Here is a 20,212-nt window from a genome sequence, read left to right as displayed (position 1 = left end):
GATCTATGAACAGATTCTGGCGCTTTGGTAGACCAACCATGATAAAATATGAGTCTTCTGGGACGTTTCACTCTTCAATGGACCGTGTCCAGAAAATCCTGTGACTGAGAGGAGTTTATTAGCAGATGTCGGAACAATGGCTGTAATTTAGCCCAGCTATTAAAGACCTCACAAGGGGGGAAAAGCCAAGTTACCTTTTTTCTTTGAATTACAATGCAAGTGATGAGTTGCCTGTCATTTGTAAATGACAAAGAGAATGCAAGTTCTCCATCAGTCACTGATTTAGTACCTGGACCATCACCACCTCCACTTCCAGGGCCCCCGCCTCCTCCACCACCCCCTCCTCCACCAGGGCTCCCGCCTCCTCCTCCACCCCCTCCTCCACCAGGTTCCCATACTGGTCATAAAAAACGGATTCGCAGTTTCTTCTGGAAAACGATCCCCGAGGAGCATATCCGTGGAAAAACAAATATTTGGACCATTAGTGCAAGAGAGCACGCTTACAGGATCGACACTAGTACTATTGAGGAGCTATTTGGACAGCAAGATGAAGTCAAATCTAAATTTGGTACAACGAACAAGAATTCAAGGTCCTCGTTTAAAAGCAGCAGCAAAGAGGTAAAATCAGAATTTAACTCGTGTGTGTGTTTTCTGTTTTGTTGCAGGATACAGGTTATTTCCAAAATGCATTAGGTGTCGGCCTTGGCTCAGTGGCAGTGCTCTCGCCTCTTGGGTTCATAAGATTGTGGGCTCAAGTCCTAATCTAGAGTTCAGCATATAATCTAGACTGACACTTCAATGCAGTACTGAGGGATGGCTGCATTGTTGGAGGTTCCATCTTTCTGATGAGCCATTAAACTAAGTCTCTAATAGCCCTCCCAGCTGGATGTAACAGATCCCAAGGCACTATTTCAAAGAAGGAGTGCACCCCCCAGTCCCTCTGTAAACTTGTCAATCGTGGGCTCTCCTGACTGTCATGCTTCATCAGCTCCCCCCCCCCCCTCCCCCACCCCTTCAAATCTGCGATCCTGAGCCTTCCTCCCCATGATGTGCTGAACCCCCTCACTCCAATCCAAGCCTTCCTCCCTGTCATCTGCTGGTTTAACTGCCCACTTCAAATGCACAACCCCAAGCCTTTCTCCCTGTGATCTGCTGATAGCAGTTACCCCCCCCCCCCCCCACCTCTCCTGCCCCCTGAAGCCTAACCCGCAATCCTGAACCTTCCTGTCTGTGATTAGAATTAGAAAAATCTTCAGTGTGTGGACAACTCACTACTAAAGGGAGCATGGTGGGAAAAAGGGGTAAAGTCAGAGTTGATTGCCTTCTAGCTGTCATAGTGGTTTCGATTGAAGTTAGTGCCACAAAACAGTTTACCTGCCTTATTCATTTGAAGAGTCAATATGGAAAGGTTTCACATATAAACAGAAATGCATTCTAAACCAGTTATGATTAAAAAGCCGTAAGACCAATTGATTAGTTACATTTATATTCCACCCATGTCCCCGTCTGAAATGCTGAAGAGCTCTCCAAATCTTTAAAAACCTTGATATCTTTAAAAGATGCATTGGCAAGAAGTGAAGTTGCTGAAACTTTATTATTCAAAAACAGGTTAAAAATAGTACATTTTAATCCACTAGAAATAATGTACCCCTTTTATAGAGTCATTTACAGCACAGGAGGAGGCCATTTGGCCCATCAAGTCCTTTCTAGCTCTCCACCGAGCTATGAATTACAGTCCCACTCCCAGGCTCGATTTCTCCATTGCCCTGCAAGTCTATTTCTCTCAGGTGGCCATCCAACTTTCTCTTGACATCATTGATCATCTCCACTTCCACTACTCTTGTGGCAGTGAGTTCCAGGTCATTACCACCTGCTGCGTAAAAAAAGTGCTTCCTCATATTCCCCTGCGTCTTTTGCCCAAAACTTTCAATCTGTGTCCTTATACTATTTGTTAACAGGAACAGCTTTTCATTGTCTAATTTATCTTGTACACTTCTATTAAATTTCTCCTTAATCTCCTTTATTCTAAGGAGAACAAACCCAGCTTTTCCAATCTAACCTTGCAAATAAAATCTTCCATCCCTGGAACCATTCTGGTAAATCTCCTCAGTATCCTCTCAAGGACCCTGACATCCTTCCTGAAGTGTGGTGACCAGAACGGGATGCAGTACTCGGGTTGGGGCCGAACCAGAACTTTATAATGGTTCAGCATAACTTCCCTGCTTTTGTACTCAATGCCTTTATTTATGAATCCCAAGATCCCATATGCTTTACTAACCACTCTTACAATATGTCCTGCCACGTTCAAAGATCAATGCACATGCACCCCCAGGTCCCTCTGTTCCTGCACAATTTTTTAGAATTGTGCCATTAAGTATATATTGCCTCTCCCTATTCCTTCTGCCAAATTGCATCACCTCACACTTGTATTAAATTCCATCTGCCACTTGTCTGAAACTCCAAGTTTGGTGTTGTCAGCAAATTTTGAGATTTTAACTCTGTATTCCAAGATCCAAGCCATTTATGTATAGCAAAAGAGCAGTGGTCCAAGCATTGACCCTTGGGGAACATAACGACTCTCTGTTTTCTGTCCATAAGCCAATTTTTTTTATCCAATTGAACACTGACTCTGTTATTTCAAGAGCCTCAATTTTGTTAACCATCCTTTTATGTTGTACTTTATCAAATGCTTTCTTAAAATCCATATAGACAACATCCACCGCATTCCCTTCATCAACCTTCTCTGTTACTTCATCAAAAAATTTTATTAGATTAGTCAAGCATGATCTGCCTTTTACAAATCCATGCTGGCTCTCAATTAACTCGAACCTCTCCAAGTGTCCGTTGATATTTTCCCTTATTATTGTTTCTAAAACCTTATCCACCACTGATGTTAAGCTAACTGGCCTGTCGTTGCTCGGACTATCCTTACACCGTTTCTTGATTAAGGGTGTCCCATTTGCTTGATTTAAGGGTGTCACATTTGCCACTCTCCAATCCTCTGGCACCTCCCTTGTATCCATGGAAGATTATGGCAAGCTCTTTCGCTGTCTCCATCCCCACCTCCTTTAGCAACCTGGAATGCAAGCCATCCGGAGCAGGTGACTTCTCAACCCTAAGCATAGCCAGCCTTTCCATTACCCCCCCCTCTCTCAATTTTTACCCTATCCATGTCTCTGCTTCTACTGATATTTTGTCAGCTTCCATTTCCTTAGTGAACACTGATACAAAGCACTTATTAAGTATATTAGCCTTGCCCTGCGCCTCTAAGCATATATTACCCTCTCTGTCCCTAATAGGCCCCACTTCACCTCTTACCTCTCCCTTACTATTTACATACGGTAGAAGATATTTGGGTTCCCTTTTATGTTGACTGCCATTCTATTCTCATATTCTCTCTTTGCCATTCTTATTTTCCTGTTCACTTCCCCTCTCAACTTATTGTATATGGCCTGGTTCTCACTTGAAGAATTCACCTGACATGCATCAAACACCCTCTTTTTGTTTTGTTTCATCATAATCTCTATCTCCCTCACTATCCAGGAAGCCCTATTACTGGTTTCCCAACTGTTTGCCTTTGTTGGAATGTTCCTAGCCTGTACCTGAAACATCTGAACTTTAAAGATAACCCATTGTTCCGATACAGCTCTTCTTGTCGGTCTATGGTTCCATTCTACCCTGGCTAGATCCCTTCTCATCGTGCTGAAATTAGCCCTCTTCCAATCTCGACATTCTGCCTTATTTTGTTCCTTGCTTTTCTGCATTACTTGTCTAAACCTTATGATACGATGATTGCTCTTATCCAAGTGCTCCCAACAGACACTTGGTCCACTAGGCCCACCTCCTTTCCCAGCACCAGATTCACAATGCCTCTTTTCTAGTTTGGCTGAGGACATACTGATCAAGGAGATTCTTCTGAACACATTTCAGAAATTTCTCCCCCTCCTTACCCTTTACTCTAAAATTATCCCAATCGTTATTTAGGTAATTAAAGTTCCCCAGTATCACCACTCTATATCTAAACCGCATCTCTGTGATTCCCCTGCAGATTTGCTCCTCTATCACTATTTGGAGGCCTATAGAATACCCTAATACATGATCATACCCTTTTTGCTACTCAACTGTAACCAAATGGATTCTGTCTTTGCCGCTTCAAGGACATCCTCCCTTTCCATCACTGCAATCAGGGCTGCCACCCCACCTCCCTTTTTTCCTTCTCTATCTTTTCTGAATACTTTATATCCTTATATATTGCAATTTTTAAGCAACATTTCCATTACTGCCACTACATCATATTTCCATTCTGCTATTTGTTCTTGTAGCTCACCAACCTTATTCACCACACTTTGTGCGTTTATACACATGCATTGTAATTCTGTCTTTGCATTCCTCATAGTCCTTCTCAGTCCATTCCCATCTAATATGGAACTACTCTCTTCTCTAGTACTGTCTATCACTCTCTTTTTATGTAGGAAACCAGCCCAAGGTGTTTCACAGAGGTATGAGTAAAATGCAAAAGGTAAGCAATATAGTAAAAGTTCTAATAACATTTTGTAAAACTCACATGCCAACGTTGTGATTTGTGAGCTGCAATCTTCAATGATAATTGGCCTCTGGAGCGTAGAATTTCCTGGAGCTGCCAGCAGGTGAGCTGAAGTCTAGTAAAGAAAACATTTGGGTACATTTTCAGTGACTGTGCTCCCTGTGCAGTTTTGGTCAATCGGGAAGAGTTGGGGGTTGAGGGTCAATGTGCCTGATTGATGGGGCTTCTAATTCCCTAGTCATGTCAAATCTGAAAAGGTGCAAATTAAAACATAAAAGGTCATGGGGGGACTTGACAGGGTTGATACTGAGAGGATATTTCCCCTTATGAGAGAGGAAATATGGGAGATGCTAGGGGACACATTTTAAAAATAGGGCATCTCCCATTTAAGATGGAGATGAGAAATATTTTTCCCTGAGGGTTGTTGGTCTGTGGAATTCTCTTTCCCAGACAGCAGTGGAGGCAGGGTCATTGAATGTTTTTAAATCTGAGTTTGATTCTTGATTGACAAGGGAGTCAAAGGGGGTAAACAGGAAAGTGGAGTTGAGGCCACAATTAGATCAGCCACGATCTTATCAAATGTTGGAACATGCTCGAGAGGCCGAATGGCCTACTCCTGCTCCTAATTTGTATGTATGTTCGTTTGCAAGTATGCTCATCCATGTGCCCAATTCGCTAACCCATGTGCCTGCCTAACAAGACCCTACATGGAACAAACACTGTGAAAATTTATAGTTATAATACTAAAAACAGACCAAATGGGCAGTCGGGTAATAAGGTGTGATTTTTATTTCTCTGCAAATAGTTAAATGTAGGTGTGCTATTGCATTCAGGTACGTAATGGTCTGGCATAAATGTGAATTCATAGCTTGTTACAATTGAATTCCTGATTTTCTTAATGTAGCTTGAAAGAAAAAAAAAATGAAAATTGGAGTGCAAGCCAGTTTGAATGACTCTCATTCACTTCCTACTGCCAGTGTTACAACCGACCACTCCTGTCAAAGCCCCCAATCAAAATATACGATTCTAATTGTGATGGGAGAAACGCACTGTTAATTCAATCCCGTCACTCCACAGATCGCCTAACATATATAAAACTTTCTGAATTAAAGAAAGACCCAGCCAAGTTGTACCATCTATTAACCCCTGAATGAGGCTAACCAAACCAGGTGTCTTTCAATCAACAAATTAACTCTTTAATTAGAAGAACTAAATTCGTAAACACTATGAAGATATAAACAGCATTTAAAATAGGAAAGATTATAGTCCTTGCAAATTTACAGTCCAATGTTGCTTGAAGTCCTCACAGCCGTCCATTGGGGAGAAAGGTTCTTACATGTAGAACAGTCTGTAGTCTAACTTCAGCAATAGGTGATGCTTCCTTCCTCAGCGATGAATTTCAACAATTAACAACTTGTGAACACTTCCGATAGAATCAATCTGACTTTAGAGTTTTTGAGGGATAAAAGATTGTCCCACAGTCTCACTTCCCTTCCTTCGGTTTAAATTACCAGAGATCTCTGTTTTGGCTTGACTATTTTTAGAATTTTGAGAGATAATAATTAAACCGACTAAAATCCTATTCCTTCAGTTTAAATGGTTGAGAGCTCTTTTTCCAGGTCCTGTCATCACAGCTGTCTGTGTCCTCTGTCTGTATTCTGTTAGATCAAACTGTCTTCAACTAAAAGCCAGTTCAAAATTGAATTGTAACAAATGCATCGCTTGCTACTCACTCCCAGTGGCTGTATCTATGAATCGCAGTCTCCAAATGGCTGTTTCTAACGGCAACCGAAAATGCACCTTTCTATAATTCCTGAGGCTTGCCGGTTCTTAAAGCAACACTGATCCTCTGCAAACCTTAAAGGCAAACCACATATTCCCAGAAAAAAAAACTACAGGACCATGACACCAGTTATAAAGTGGCAGAGGCTTAAGAGGAAGTCCCTGTTCCCCCCGCCCTACCACCCCCCTTTCTAATCAGGGACTGGTGTGGGGCAGAAAAATTTACACATGCTTTGTCTTTGTCCCAGGACAGCTTTGCTATTTAAACTCTCCTGCCCTATCAAACACCTTCCCCTTTGTTCTCTCCCCTGCACTACTCCCCTTCACTTGCTTAAAACCTAATTTTTTCTAACCTTTGCCAGCTCTGATGAAAGGTCACAGACCTGAAATGTTAACTTTGCTTCCTTCTCCACAGATGCTGCCAGACCTGCTGAGTATTTCCAGTACTTTTTGCTTTTATTTCAGATTTCAATATCTGCAGTATTTTGCTTTTATTTTAGAAATTTTAAAGATCAGCAACAAAGGCTGGAATTTTACCTACCTTACTCAGGTCCGTTCGGAGGTGGCAGGGTGGTAAAATGGCGTCCAATGACGTCGGGTTAGGTCCCCGGCGTCATCACGCACAGACGCCATTTCACGATCCAGGAAGTCGGGCGTGAACGAGTCGCCGCTCGCACGCCCAACCGCAAGTTATTTCAAGGCACTTAAAGCAATTGAGAAGCCAGTTAACTGGAAAATTATGTGGCTGTTTGATTTTACGGTCGTAAATCGGGTCACTGATCACGTTGGAGACCTGGCAGCTTTAAAAGGCCTTCCGGCCTTTCAAACAGAGAGATAACCAAAGCTGATTTGTGAATTAAGGGAGATTAACACTTTTTCTTTGAAACATTGAGCTTTGCAAAAAACAATAATCAAAAATAAAGACAGCCATCCACCATTTATTTGGAACAATTCAGGACTGGAGGACTGGATTTCCAACTAAAGGTAATCATATTCCGCTTTACCTCAGCAGTCCATCAATACATTATGATATAACTTCACTTATCCAATGTGAGTTACTGTCTTGTAGTAGAAATTACTTTTGCCATCTGACTTGCATGAGGTAAAGTTTTTGGTGTTGCTTATCTGTGAGTTTTTGTGTGTTATATAAACGTAGACATTTGTAGCTTGTGCAGTGGGCTCCAACTGAGTCTGACTCACTGCAGCTCGGGACCTATCTGTCCTGAGTTAGTGAGTGGAAGGAAGGGGGCTGTGTGTCCCTGTCCTGACAGCTGGAGCTTAAGAGATTTAAACATTGAATCTGGTAACCAGTCCAACGATGGGAATTGTGCAGTCTGGAAGCAGCACTTCAGAGGAGGAGGACCATGCCCCAATCAGGGACAGAGGACAGCTGGGCAAGCGCAAGCAGCTGGTCAAGTGGTTCCCCGTTATGTGGGAGGGAGAGCAGGTGGCAGAGTCAGGCGAGAGCAAACACTTGTCAGGAGACGCGCCTACCCCACAGGCAGGGTATACCGACCGTGCCTGAGCTACCTGCAGCTGTCAGAACGCCAGTGCAGAGGAAGGCTGTGTCTGTTGCGTGAGACTGTGACATTGCTCTGTGAGATGCTGGCAGTGGATGTAGCCTCAAACTGCCTCAGTGGCCATCTAATGCCGGTAAAGGTGAAGGTAAAGGTGACAGTCTCCCTTAACTTCTTTGCGTGTGGCTCTTTCCAAGCTTCAACGGCAGACCTGTCTGAAGTTTCCCAAGCAGCTGCGCACCACTGCATAAAGGTTGTGACTGATGCACTGTTCAAACGTGCTAACAATTTCATTAGTTTCAAAATGGACAACACCAACCAGGCTGAACGAGCAAGAGGATTCATTGCAATAGCTGGGTTCCCAATGGTTTAGGGCGTGATAGACTGTACGCATGTAGCAATTAGATCATCAGCAGGTCATTCAGGGGCATTCATCAACCAAAAAGGCTTCCATCATTGAAGGTTCAGCTTGTATACGATCATCACAAGAAAATCATGCAGGTTTGTGCACGGTACCCAGGGAGTTGCCACGATGCATACATTCTCAAACTCTCAGGTGCCTGCTTTTTTCAGTCCCCCGGACAAACTGGAAGGTTGGATACTTGGCGACAGGGTTCTCCTTTGAGGACATGGCTGATGACATCCGTGAGAATCCCAAGGGGTCATGATGTGGAAAACTTCAATAAGAGCCATGCAGCCACAAGAGTCACAACTGAACAAATGATTGGCCTGTTCAAGATGAGATTCAGGTGTGTGGACCGCTCAGGAGGATCACTGCCATATGCGCCAGCAGGGGCATCCAGGATTATTGTCGTTTGCTGCGCCTTGCATAACCCGACGATGGAAAGGGGAGACGCCATTGAGGAGGTTCCAGGGAACTGTGAGGGATCATCAGATGAAGATGGAGTTTCTGATGAGGATGATGGCCAACACCCACATGATGGCATGGTACAGGAAGCAGAATGTCCTCTGGAAGTAAGAGCAAGAGAGACCCGGGAGGCCCTAATAGGTAGGCGTTTCTCTTGAGAGGATCGCTCCATGAAAGGATTTCACATTGTGGCATGCAGTGAGCCATTGTGGGATTCCGAGAGGGGAAGGACAGGCACATCCAAGGGAAGAGATGATCAGATTAAACACAACATCATGTCCCAATGAACCCAACCCGAGTATGTGACATCTCATATATAGCCACTTGAGCAGCGCAACGATGTCTGATGCAGCCTCATGGATGACATATGCAAAGTTAAATGTTCAAACCACAAATTTATTTACAGTGATGTTACGTGCAATTGAAATAAATAATCGGAAGGTAACCCAGTGAACCAGGAGTGATGTTGCTGTGATTTCTTAAAACGTTTGCAGGTGCTCTTAAGTGTGGACGACCCCTCGCCACCAGACTCACCAGAGGCGGGTGGCTGATCGGGCTGCCGCCCTGGCTCTTGATGACTTTGGCGGACGTCCTCTACCTGCTCACGGCTGTGCAGGATGCTCATGAGAAATATCAGGTGCACCCTCTAACACTCTGCGAGTTTGCAGTTGACATGTCACTAACGGAGGGAGCAAGGGGCTGCATGATACAACAGGAGCCCCCTGAGAGGAGCACCCATGTGATATCAGCTGCTGCCCTTGTGTTCTCTGAGGCTTGATTGGTCCTCAAAGCTGACCTCGGGGATGAGCAGCCTCGACCTGCCGCATGCGCATCTGAGTTTGCGCTCTGATGGCCTGTTCCGGGGAGGTTACACTCCTCCTGAGATCACGGATGGCTTTCAGTACTGGCCCCTCCACTGCAGCTGCCAATCTGTCAACGGAGGATGCCAGATGGACAAACGCCTGAGCTTTTGCAGCTGATCTGCCCTGGATGGAAGTTTCCAGGGTATGTGCTATGGCTTGCAGCGTCTCTGGCAACTCTGCCAGATGTTCGTGCACCGCATGTTGAACCTGCAAAATCTCCCGCCAACTGGATGTTCTCAGAGGTGCGTCATCAGCTTGCAGCTCTGCACTGGCCTGGCCTCCCACACTCTTCCGAGTGTGTGAGGCATCGGCCAGTTCTGCCTCTGGTGGCTGGTCCGGCGACTGTGCTGTGCTAACACCCGTAAGTGAAATCATTTCTGTGGAGACACTAATTCCAACTGCACTGGTGCTTGGTGAGGTGCAATGATGTGACAATGCACACCCGAGACTCCTCCTAGCCACTGATGTGTTTCACCTGCAGGGAAAATCAGATTGATCAGTTTGATGAGCACCACAGATTGCAACACATGTCCCTTACTGCAGTTTGCACACATTTATGTGAATCAACTTTTATTAGCACAGTTAAGGGCATGAGACAATCACCACTTCAACTGCCTCCCCAACCACCACCCCCCCCCACCACATTATGGGTCACTCACTCTGAGGATCAGGGCTGTCAACCTCGCCATCTGCCAAGGCGTGCCCTCCGTCCTCCTCTGCCAGCATCAAGGCATCCTCCTCCATACTTGTCAGGTATGCCTGATTGCCTTGGCCACCACCGACCTGGGACCTCTCTTGGACATTGAGAGCCCTCTTCTCCTTTTTAAACAAGTACACCTAATTTAGACATATGATTTGGTCTCTCACACCCTCACCCATTGGGTTTGTTGTTGCATTTCACCGCTACTGAAATACAGTGTCCAATTTGAACACCTATGGATCACCATGCATCACAGACGTGTCCATCTTGCGTCCCAATACAAGGCAACAGGCAAGAGCTTCTCATTGCTGGTTTCCGCTTTGCATCGTTAGGACAGACTGACCCTTCCCTGACACATTCACAATGAGATTAATGAGGAGTACCCCTTAGCCGGGAAGAGCGAAGCAGGTCATTGAGCTGCTTGTGGCACTGCAGCCATGTCCTCTGTACCACACAGCAGCTGCTGACCCCCTCGGCGACCTCCAGTCAGGCCCCCTTGGTCACTTCTGTGGGCCTTTCTCGGCCATCGGCGTTGGTTGTCCCGCCGTGCCTCCACCGCCTGGAGGAGGACCTGCAGCGATTCCTCTGAGAATCTGGGGGTTGTGGTGAACCTTCTCCCCTCCATCGCTCTGGCTTTCGTCTGCAAATGTTGGCCCCTTTCCTGCTCCTGGGCACTGTCACTCTTCCTTGACTTCTTTACTTTCCAGTCAGCTGCTCATCTCAGCAGTTACACTCACAACTCCGCTTCTGCTGTATTCCCCTGAGCGTCTGCTCCATTGTAGTATTGTCTGCATTTTTAAAGGGCTGACATTGGCCCCGCCCCTGCTACAGCCAGCCGCTGTTGGGTGCCGAATACGCTGAGGGGCCACTAATTGGCAGCCCCACGCGTGATGCCAGTAGGTGGGTGGCGTGGAGCGGACTCGGGTTTCTCGGCCACTTCTGACCTGGCTGCCCCAGAGTTGCTGGCAGCTGTAAAATTCCAGCCCAAATCTTTTCAACCAATTTCCGTATTTAAGTTATTGCTTTTTAAATCTTGAAAAGCATTAAGTTTTTATTGCACTATTTTTCAACCATGTATGAAATGTGACCTCTCCAATGAGGCACAGGTTGCAAGCAGTACTGTACAATCTATTGAAGGCTTGATTAGTGTACTTTATAAACATTGTAAAATTTATTTTCTCACCCTTGCATTAGCTGCATTTCTCATTAATGATCTACTGCCTTAGCTAGCTTTAAACAGGCACAACTCTATTCTAAAACTTGCACGATTGCCCCAGTATCTAGTTACTTGTCTTCCCTAACTTGCTATAGCTGCAGGGTGAGAAGAACAGGAGTAAACAAGTTTGAGTCAGTAAAGAGACAGCAAGGGTGCAGAATACAGATGAGAGAAAAGCTGTCAAGGCATAGTTTGCACAAGGAATAATAATGCCAGGGAAAGGGATTAATTGGACCAAATGTAGAGCTGGCAAATAAGTGTGGATCTGAACAAAAATGGGGGGAAATAAAATAAAAAAATGAATGGGTGCTCACAGTGGCCATCTTAATAGTTTCTCCCAGAGTGCATTGTGGTATTCTGAATTCCTACTGAGTGTTCATGTAGTATATTTTTAAAAAATGAAACCGGTTTGAAAATGGTTAGCATGATATCGCCTCAATCTAGTTAACTCTACTAGTCTCTTTCAAACCTCGAGGTCAGATTTATTCTTTGTCTTGCTAGAGTATGTATCCTACATAGTAGGAAACACTGACTGGGAAATGGGGTTGAGTAGGTGGGAATGCGCAGCTGCAGTTTACTCAAGCTGCCCATATTGGGACAGAGATAATAGTGCATCAGTGAATAAAGTCTATGCAATTAATAGTAGTAAAATAAAATTAAAGGCCGTTTATCTGAATGTGCAAAACATTTGTAATGAGATAGATGAACTCGTGGCACAAATAATGATAAATGGTTTAGATCTAATCACCATTACAGAGACATGGTTACAAGGTGACAGGGTACACAACATTTCGAAAAGACAGACAGAATGGAAAAGGTGGAAGAATAGCCCTGATAGTAAAGGATGACATAAGGACAGTAGTAAGAAAGGATGTTGGCTAAGAAGATTAGTATGGGTGGAGATTAGGAATGGCGAGAGTCAGAAAATGCTGGTGGGAGTGGTTTATAGGCCCTCTAATGGTAGTTGTACTTTTGGACAGAGCCGTAAGCAATAAATAATTGTAATAATTTTGGGGGACTTTAATCTTATAACCAAATTGGCATAGGTGGTCTGGAAGATGAGTTTATAGAATGCTTTCGTGACAGTTTCCTGGAACCAACTAGGGATAAAGCTATTTTGGATCTAGTATTGTGCAATGAGGCAGGGTTAATTAGTAATCTCATAGTAAAGAATCACTAGGAAATTACAATACAATTAAGTTCCATATTAAGTTTGAAAGTCCAATCCCAAACAACAAATTTAAAACAAAGCCAGTTACATAGGGATGAGGGGAGAGTTGGCTAAAATTGATTGGGTAAATACATAAAAAGAAATGGCAGTAAATAAACAGTAGGAAACATTTAAAGAAACAATTCAAAATGTTCAACAAAAGTGCATTCTATTAAAAAGGAAAAAACTCAGCAAGAAAGATCCATCTGTGGCTTACTAGTTAAGAATAGTTATTTGATTGAAAGAAGAGCCTTACATTGTGGCAAAGAATAGCAGTAAGGCTGAGGAGTGTTTTAGAAACCAGCAAAGGACCACCAAAAAGTTGATAAGGGAAAAAAATAGGGTAAACTAGCCAGGATTAGAAAAATAGATTGTAAGAGATTTTACAAGTATATAAAAAGGAGAGTAACTAAAATAAACATTGTTCCCTTAGAGGCAGAGACAGGAGAAATTATAATGGGGGATGAGGAAATAGTGGAGACATTGAAGAATTATTTTGTGTCTGTCTTCACAGTAAAATTCACAAGTTACGTACCAGAAATAGAGGGTAACTATGGGGCTAATAAGAGTGAGGAACTTAAGGTAATTGGTATCAACAGAGAAAAAGTATTGGAGAAACTTAAGGAACTAAAATCTGACATCCCCAGGACCTGATGGCCTACATCCTAAGATTCTAAAAGAGGTAGCTGCAGAGATAGTGGATGCACTGGTGATGATTTTCCAAAATTCCCTAGATTCTACAAAGGTTCCTTCGCAAATGTAACACTGCTATTCAAGAAAGGAGGGAGAGAGAAAACAGGTTAGCCTGAAATCAGTCATTGGGAAAATGCTGCAATCTATTATTAAGGAAGTCTTAACAATGCACTTTGTCTGATAATACTATGATTTTCTAAGTCAACATGGTTTTATGAAAGGGAAGTCATGTGGGACCAATTTATTAGAGCTTTTTGAGGGTGTAACTAGTAGGGTAGATAAAGGGGAACCAATAGATGTAGTATACTTGGATTTCCAAAAGGCATTCAGTAAGGTGTCTGTGACGACCAAGGCGGGAGCAATGCACTGTCAGTTCAGTCCCTTCACTCCACAGGTCATAGCATATTATTAAAGTTTTCCCACCTCACCAGAAAACAGCCAAATTAAACCCGTTATTAACCCCCAGAATAAAAATACAGCAAACAACAACAAATTAACTATTTACTAATAAACTAAATCTTAAACAGTATTACGATAAATTTATGTCTGAAGACCTTATAACTTTTTATTTAACCAAACCACCCCACCACCATGTACACACACATACATTCAAAAAAATAATGGTTAACTGGTTTTTAAAATGGTGTTTCTTAGGAATAAAATAAGTAGTTGGGTTGCAAGTCTTGGTGGGTTACGTTCCGGTTGATGAGGTGTCCCAGAGTAGATGCCACTCGAAGTCTGCTGGTGAATTCGATGAAACAGTCTTTAATAGATAGGCTTTTAAAGTATTTCAGCTGCAGTAGACGTCACTCCGTTTTTTTTCAGTGAGAAGCACAGCAATAGGTCGACCTGAATTTTTAAATTGGCAGTCTTTTGGTAGAAACTTTACTGAGAATTCCAGCAAGCACAAACGGGTAATTGAGAGTGTTACTTCTGTAGCAAACTTCTTAGAGTTTCAAAGTAAAGTGGAATTTACTACCTCCAACAATGAAAATGTCCTTTCTGGGGTATTTTTCTCCTTAGGCAAACAGTCTGAGCTCAATATAGATTTTCTCTGCTGAGAAATAGACAGCTTCTTTCTTTAGTGTACAGCACACTTCATTTTGTCTCCAGTTCAAACCAGTTACAGCTAGTCTTTTACACACAGTCAGATTGATACAATTACAGAACGTGGCTTCTCTCTTCTGTTGCCTCGAAAACAAGTGCAGCTGGCACACAGAATATAAAAGCTTCTCAGTCTTAAGGGTACACTGTTTTTAGACAGACTCTTAAAGGCACACTGTTTTAAACAGAGGAGAAAAAAAATAGTTCCATGACCGTGCCACAGAAAAGGTTAATGAACAAGATAAGGGGTAATATATCAGCATGGATATAGATTTTGGGTTACCGGACAGGAAGGGATAAATAGGGCATTTTCAAGTTGGCAGGTTGTGACTCGTGGACTGCCGCAAGGATCAGTGTGGAGCCTCAGCTATTTACAATCTATGTTAATGACTTAGGTGAAGAGACTGAGAGTAATGTATCTCAGTTTGCTGATGATACAAAGCTAGGTGGGAATGTAGGCTGTGAGTAGAACACAAAGAGGCTGCAAAGCAATATAAACAGGCTAAATGGGCAACAAGGTGGCAGATGGAGTATAATGTGGGGAAGTGTGTGTTTATTCACTTTGGTCGTAAGACTAGAAGAGCAAAATATTTTTTAAAAGGCGCGAAACTTGTGAATGTTGATGTTCAGAGGGACTTGGGGGTACTCGTACAAGAACACCGATAGTTAGCATGCAGGTACAAAAAGCAATTAGGAAGGCAAATGGCATGTTGGCCTTTATTGCAAGGGCATTGGAGTACAGGGATAAGGAAGTCTTGTTACTGTTGTACAGGGCTTTGTTGGGACCACACCTGGATTACTGTGCACAGTTTTGGTCTCCATATTTAAGAAAGGATACACTTGCATTGGAGGCAGTACAGTAAAGGTTCAGTAGATTAATTCTTGGATGAGCGGGTTGTCCTGTGATGAGAGGCTCAGTAACTTGGGCCTACACTCTCTGGAATTTAGGAGAATAGAGGTGATCTCATTGAAACATACAAAATTCTGAAGGGGCTTGACAGGGTAGACGCTGAGAGGTTGTTTCCCTTGGCTGGGGAATCTAGAACATGGGGGAATAGTCTCGGGATAAGGGCCTGATCATCTTCACTCAAAGGGTTGTGTATCTTTGGAATTTTCTACCCCAGAGGGTTGTGGATGCTCCATTGTTGAGTATATTTAAGGCTGGAATAGACAGATTTTTGGTCTGTCAGGAATCGAGGGATATGGGGAGCGGGCAGGAAAGTGGAGTTGAGGCCAAGGATCAGCCATGATCATATTGAATGGTGGAGCAAGCTTGAGGAGCCGTATGGCCTACTCCTGCTCTTATTACTAATGTTATAAGGAGAGGACTGTTCTACTTTACTTAACAGAACAGTAAACTTAATTTTGAGGTTATGAATTGCGCCTCGAATTTCCCATAGGTGAGTTCCAATCTGAGTGGTGCCTTTGGGATGAAGTGCTCAATGGAGAATAGGTGGTTCAGTAGGGAAGGGAGAAGTGCCAATCAAGCTTACTGTTGCACAGCTGCAGGCTGAGACAAGAGTGTCAGGTTGGCAAGTCTGTCTATCAAATGCTGCATTAAGAGGCCTGAAGAGGGGCTGAGGGAATAGTAATAAATAAGGAAACAACATGTATGGAAGAAATATTTAAAACACCTCTTGTTGCTGCTTTTATTATGTAGAATGATCCTCATTTTAGAGGCTCTGAAATTCCATGGCAGGGTGGGGTTGAGGGGAGGTGGGTAGGGGAGGGGATTCTACCAGTCTGCCATAACTCCATCATGAGATCGGCAGAATCTCCACAGAAGCAGCATAAACAGCTGTTTTGTTGTTTCTCTGGGAATTTGTCTAATTTCCCGCTGGAATTAGGTTGGGTGAAGGGGGAGAAACGCTGCACAGTTTCAGGGCTGGTATTTTAACATATGCTATTAAATTGTGCTTCTGATATCTCTGGATAATGAAGCCTAATGTGTAAATCCACAATCTTTTTCTCTTGCTGGGACACCTAAAGTTGTGAAGTAGTTTGTGCTTTTATACACAGACAAAGCCGATAAGATGATCAGATTTTACTTCAGATTACAAGAATTGTTACTTATAAAATAACTTGCACCTGATAGACAAGTTGGTGGAATAGGCAGACAGGTGGCAGATAAAGTTCAATGCAGAGAAATGGGAAGTGATTCATTTTGGTAGGAAGAACATGGAGAGACAATATAGAATAAAAGGCACACTTCTAAAGAGGGTGCAGGAGCAGAGGGACCTGAGTGTATATCTGCATAAGTCATTGAAGGTGGCAGAACAGGTTGAGAGAGGGGTTAATAAAGCATACAGTATCCTGGGCTTCATTAATAGGGGCATAGAGTACAAGAGCAAGGAAGTTATGTTAAATTTGTACAAGACATTAGTTTGGCCTCAACTGGAGTATTGCCTCCAATTCTGGGCGCCACACTTTCGGAAAGACGTGAGGGCATTGGAGAGAGTATAGAAAAGATTCACGAGAGTGGTTCCAGGGATGAGGAATTTCAGGTATGAAGATAGATTGGAGAAGTTAGGACTGTTTTCCTTGGAGAAGAGAAGGCTGAGGGTTCATTTGATAGACCTTTCCAAAATCATGAGGAGTCTGGACAGAATAGCTAGAGAGAAACTGTTCCCACTCGTGAAAGGATTGAGAACGAGAGGGCACAGATTTAAAGTATTTGGTAAGAGAAGCGAAAGTGACATGAGGAAAAAGTTTTTCACGCAGCGAGTGGTTAAAGTCTGGAATGTGCTGCCTGAGAACGTGGTGGAGGCAGGTTCAATTGAAGCATTCAAAAGGAATTAGACAGTTATATGAAAAGGAAGAATGTGCAGAGTTATGGGGAGAAGGCAGGGGAATGGAACTGAGGGAGATGCTCTTTCAGAGAGCTGGTGCAGACACGATGGGCCGAATGGCCTCCTTCTGCACTGTAATGATTCTTTGATTCGATTCTGAGATTGTTTTCTGGCAAAAATTAAGTCAATGCTATATTTCTCAATCCAGCTGAAACATAATGGCTTAGAAAATGCTATTGCTGATATTAATGAAAAATGCTTAATGCTTTTGTGATATTTCTTGTCATTTGTAGCTATGTCAATGGATTTAAACTGCTTTCCCCTAGTATTAAAAGTGGGAACAGAGGACTCTGATAGAAATTGAATATTAATATCAACAGTAATTTTTAGGCTAATATGTCAGCTTGCACACTAATTAGCTTTCAATTATGTGACATCCCAAGAATGGAGCTGCCAAAGAATAGGTACAGACTTTTAATAATAATTCTGTATTATGTACATTTTGTGTGAATTATTTTTTACATTTAAATACTTTCGTGTGCTATAGATTAGGGAACATACAAATCCTGGAGACCATTCTGTAACAAGTGCCTTTTGCATGTTAACAAATTCTTTTGCCTGGTGCCTCCATTTTATTCAGAGTGCAGACGGTATTTAACCTTTCAAGTACTGGAGGAGACATCTCATCATTTGAAATGGGGCATTTTGAGTCACTAAGGAAGCATGCTAGCTTAAACTTTGGGTGATTCTTGAAGTGACTTTTGAAGTTATAGTTAAATATGCTTATTTTAAAATCTTGCATAAGTATTGATAGCTTTAATTTTTTTGCTGCTTTTGCTTTCCTCTTCCGAAGGTAATTATTCAATATCTAGTCCAAGTAGCTATTTTTCAAGTAAGACCCTTTTCAGAAAATATTAGTGGATATTTGAAGCCATTCCTTTTCTCACCTGCTACCCACATAGAGGTATTTCTGGAAAAACCTGTTGAACAGTGATCAGGAGAACACACTTTGAAAAGCAGAATGTTGTGGAGTTTTGTTTTTCACTACCTAAGGATATTGATAGCAAATATTACACCCCACCACTACCCTAAGCAGGATTCAGTAACTCTGTCAAGCACAAGGATTAGAGTGTTTTTATCCATTGAGCCTTTGAGGATTTTAGTTTTTAATTTAAACTAAGTTCTGATATTGCAAAGAAAAGCTGAAGTGATGAATCTATTTACAGTAATATTTAAGAGATAGTTGGCTTAAACTTTTCAATTCTTCTTGGATGCCAAGAGTGAAATATGTTCTGAATGGCTGTTTTTACTAAAACAGAGTTGACCAGAAATGTGGTACTTTACCAGAGCTATTCTACCATAATATACAACAGACCAATCTGAATTGTAGAGGAAACAGAATCTGATACCTGCTAATTCAAAAACAGTGCTTTATCTCACATGTCAAACTTGCATTGAGAAAGAGCTAGAAAGCAGCTCCTGTTGCAGTGACATCATTGCAAACAAATGTATTTACAAGTAGACATATACCTCTCCTGAAGATAATTTTTTTTTCAAGCAGGCCTTATTAATTTAAATTATGTTCTTTGTCATCTCACCAATTTATAAATAGACATCTAGGGCACACACCAAAACATAGTCAAACCAAAGTCATGTACTTTCTGACTAGTGTAAAAAAAAAACACGTAATGTAATTATATACTTCATAGCTGTTCATAATTGACAAGTTTCTCCAGCAAAATATTTTGTTTTAAATGAATTATTTTGCTTCACTTCAGTATCTTACTCTCTGCACAAACAGCCCACAGCCTGAGAAATGCCATATAAATAATGCTGCTCTCACCTCTATTGCAGCAAGAATGACTCAACTATAGACTTCAAAGTCAGTCAAGGTTTTTGTCCTTATCCATACCTGATTTTGCCATTGCTAAGAAAGTATAGATTCAAGTATTTTGTTTAAAAAAAAAAGCAAACTGGGACAATTGGCTGAATTTTACGCAGCCCCAGCGGGTCAGATGGTGGCGTGGGGGCGGCGTAAAATTGAGCGGGAGGCTCTGGGAGGCCTACCCATCCCGCTCCCGCCTCCGTTAAACTTTACGGCGGTCGGGTGGTGTCAGGAAACGGCCCGCCCGAGGCCAATCAAGGCCCTTAAGTGGCCACTTAACGGCTAATTAAGGGCCCTCGCCCACCTCCACGAGTATTTTACCCGTGGCAAGCGGGCGTGCTGGGGATGTGAAAGGTCGCAGGGTGCCCGATTGAGGGCCGCCCCCACCTCCCAACCCACCCCCTCCCCCCAAACGACCACTCCAGCCTCACCAGGGAAGGACCAATCCCCCTGATGAGGCATATCCAACTTATCTGGACTCCTGGATCCATCTGGTCGGCTGGGCTGCAGACGCAGTAGTGGCCACCGCTCCCGGTGACGCTGCTGGGACTAAGAGCTGCCGGCCTGCTGATTAGCCGGCAGCTCACTGAGGCAGGACCTCCTCCCTCAGCCGCCTCAGGACAGTTAAAGCCCGGGGACCCGTAAAACGTGGGACGGATCCCCGGGCTGGTCAGTGGCGAATTCCCGTCCACCTAAGGTAAAATCCAGCCCAATAAACGGAAAATAATAAATTCTGGCAAATGTTGAAAGGGGTAAAAGAATGCTTATGATCTTAAGCAAGAAACCAATAAATCTCTGAAGAAAAAAAAAATAAGATTTCCTTTCAACTATACACACTGCTGTACTAGCAGTTATGTGTCATCAAAACCAAGTCATACATATCAGACATAATTATAGAGTAGAACCAGTACAGAGTTATTAGTTGATGTCACTAATATGTAAGTTATAACCAGGGCACGCAATCTGATTCTGATATTTGGGCCCAAGTTACTAGATTGTAGCATTGAACCCAGGCCAGCATTAAACAGTGTCTGTTTAGTTT

At 42.9% G+C, this 20,212-nt stretch overlaps 1 protein-coding gene across 4 annotated transcripts in view; it reads left to right on the top strand.

The window, feature by feature from the left end:
- fhdc1 (FH2 domain containing 1) overlaps window positions 1–20,212 on the top strand; it is a 134,573-nt gene that overhangs the window by 22,895 nt on the left and 91,466 nt on the right. For 2 of the 4 annotated variants that reach the window (XM_068040814.1, XM_068040823.1), the window contains one exon: window positions 14–618. The exons of the other annotated variants lie outside the window; for them this stretch is intronic. In XM_068040814.1, coding sequence (XP_067896915.1) covers window positions 214–618 — 405 coding nt within the window. In that variant the 5' untranslated portion in view covers window positions 14–213. The remainder of the gene's footprint in view (window positions 1–13; window positions 619–20,212) is intronic. 4 annotated transcript variants of the gene reach the window in all.

Source organism: Heterodontus francisci, chromosome 1, assembly GCF_036365525.1.
Source record: "Heterodontus francisci isolate sHetFra1 chromosome 1, sHetFra1.hap1, whole genome shotgun sequence".
Classification (NCBI taxonomy): domain Eukaryota; kingdom Metazoa; phylum Chordata; class Chondrichthyes; order Heterodontiformes; family Heterodontidae; genus Heterodontus; species Heterodontus francisci.
Note: the sequence above shows the minus strand (reverse complement) of the source record. Positions and strands in the feature narration are given on the sequence as shown.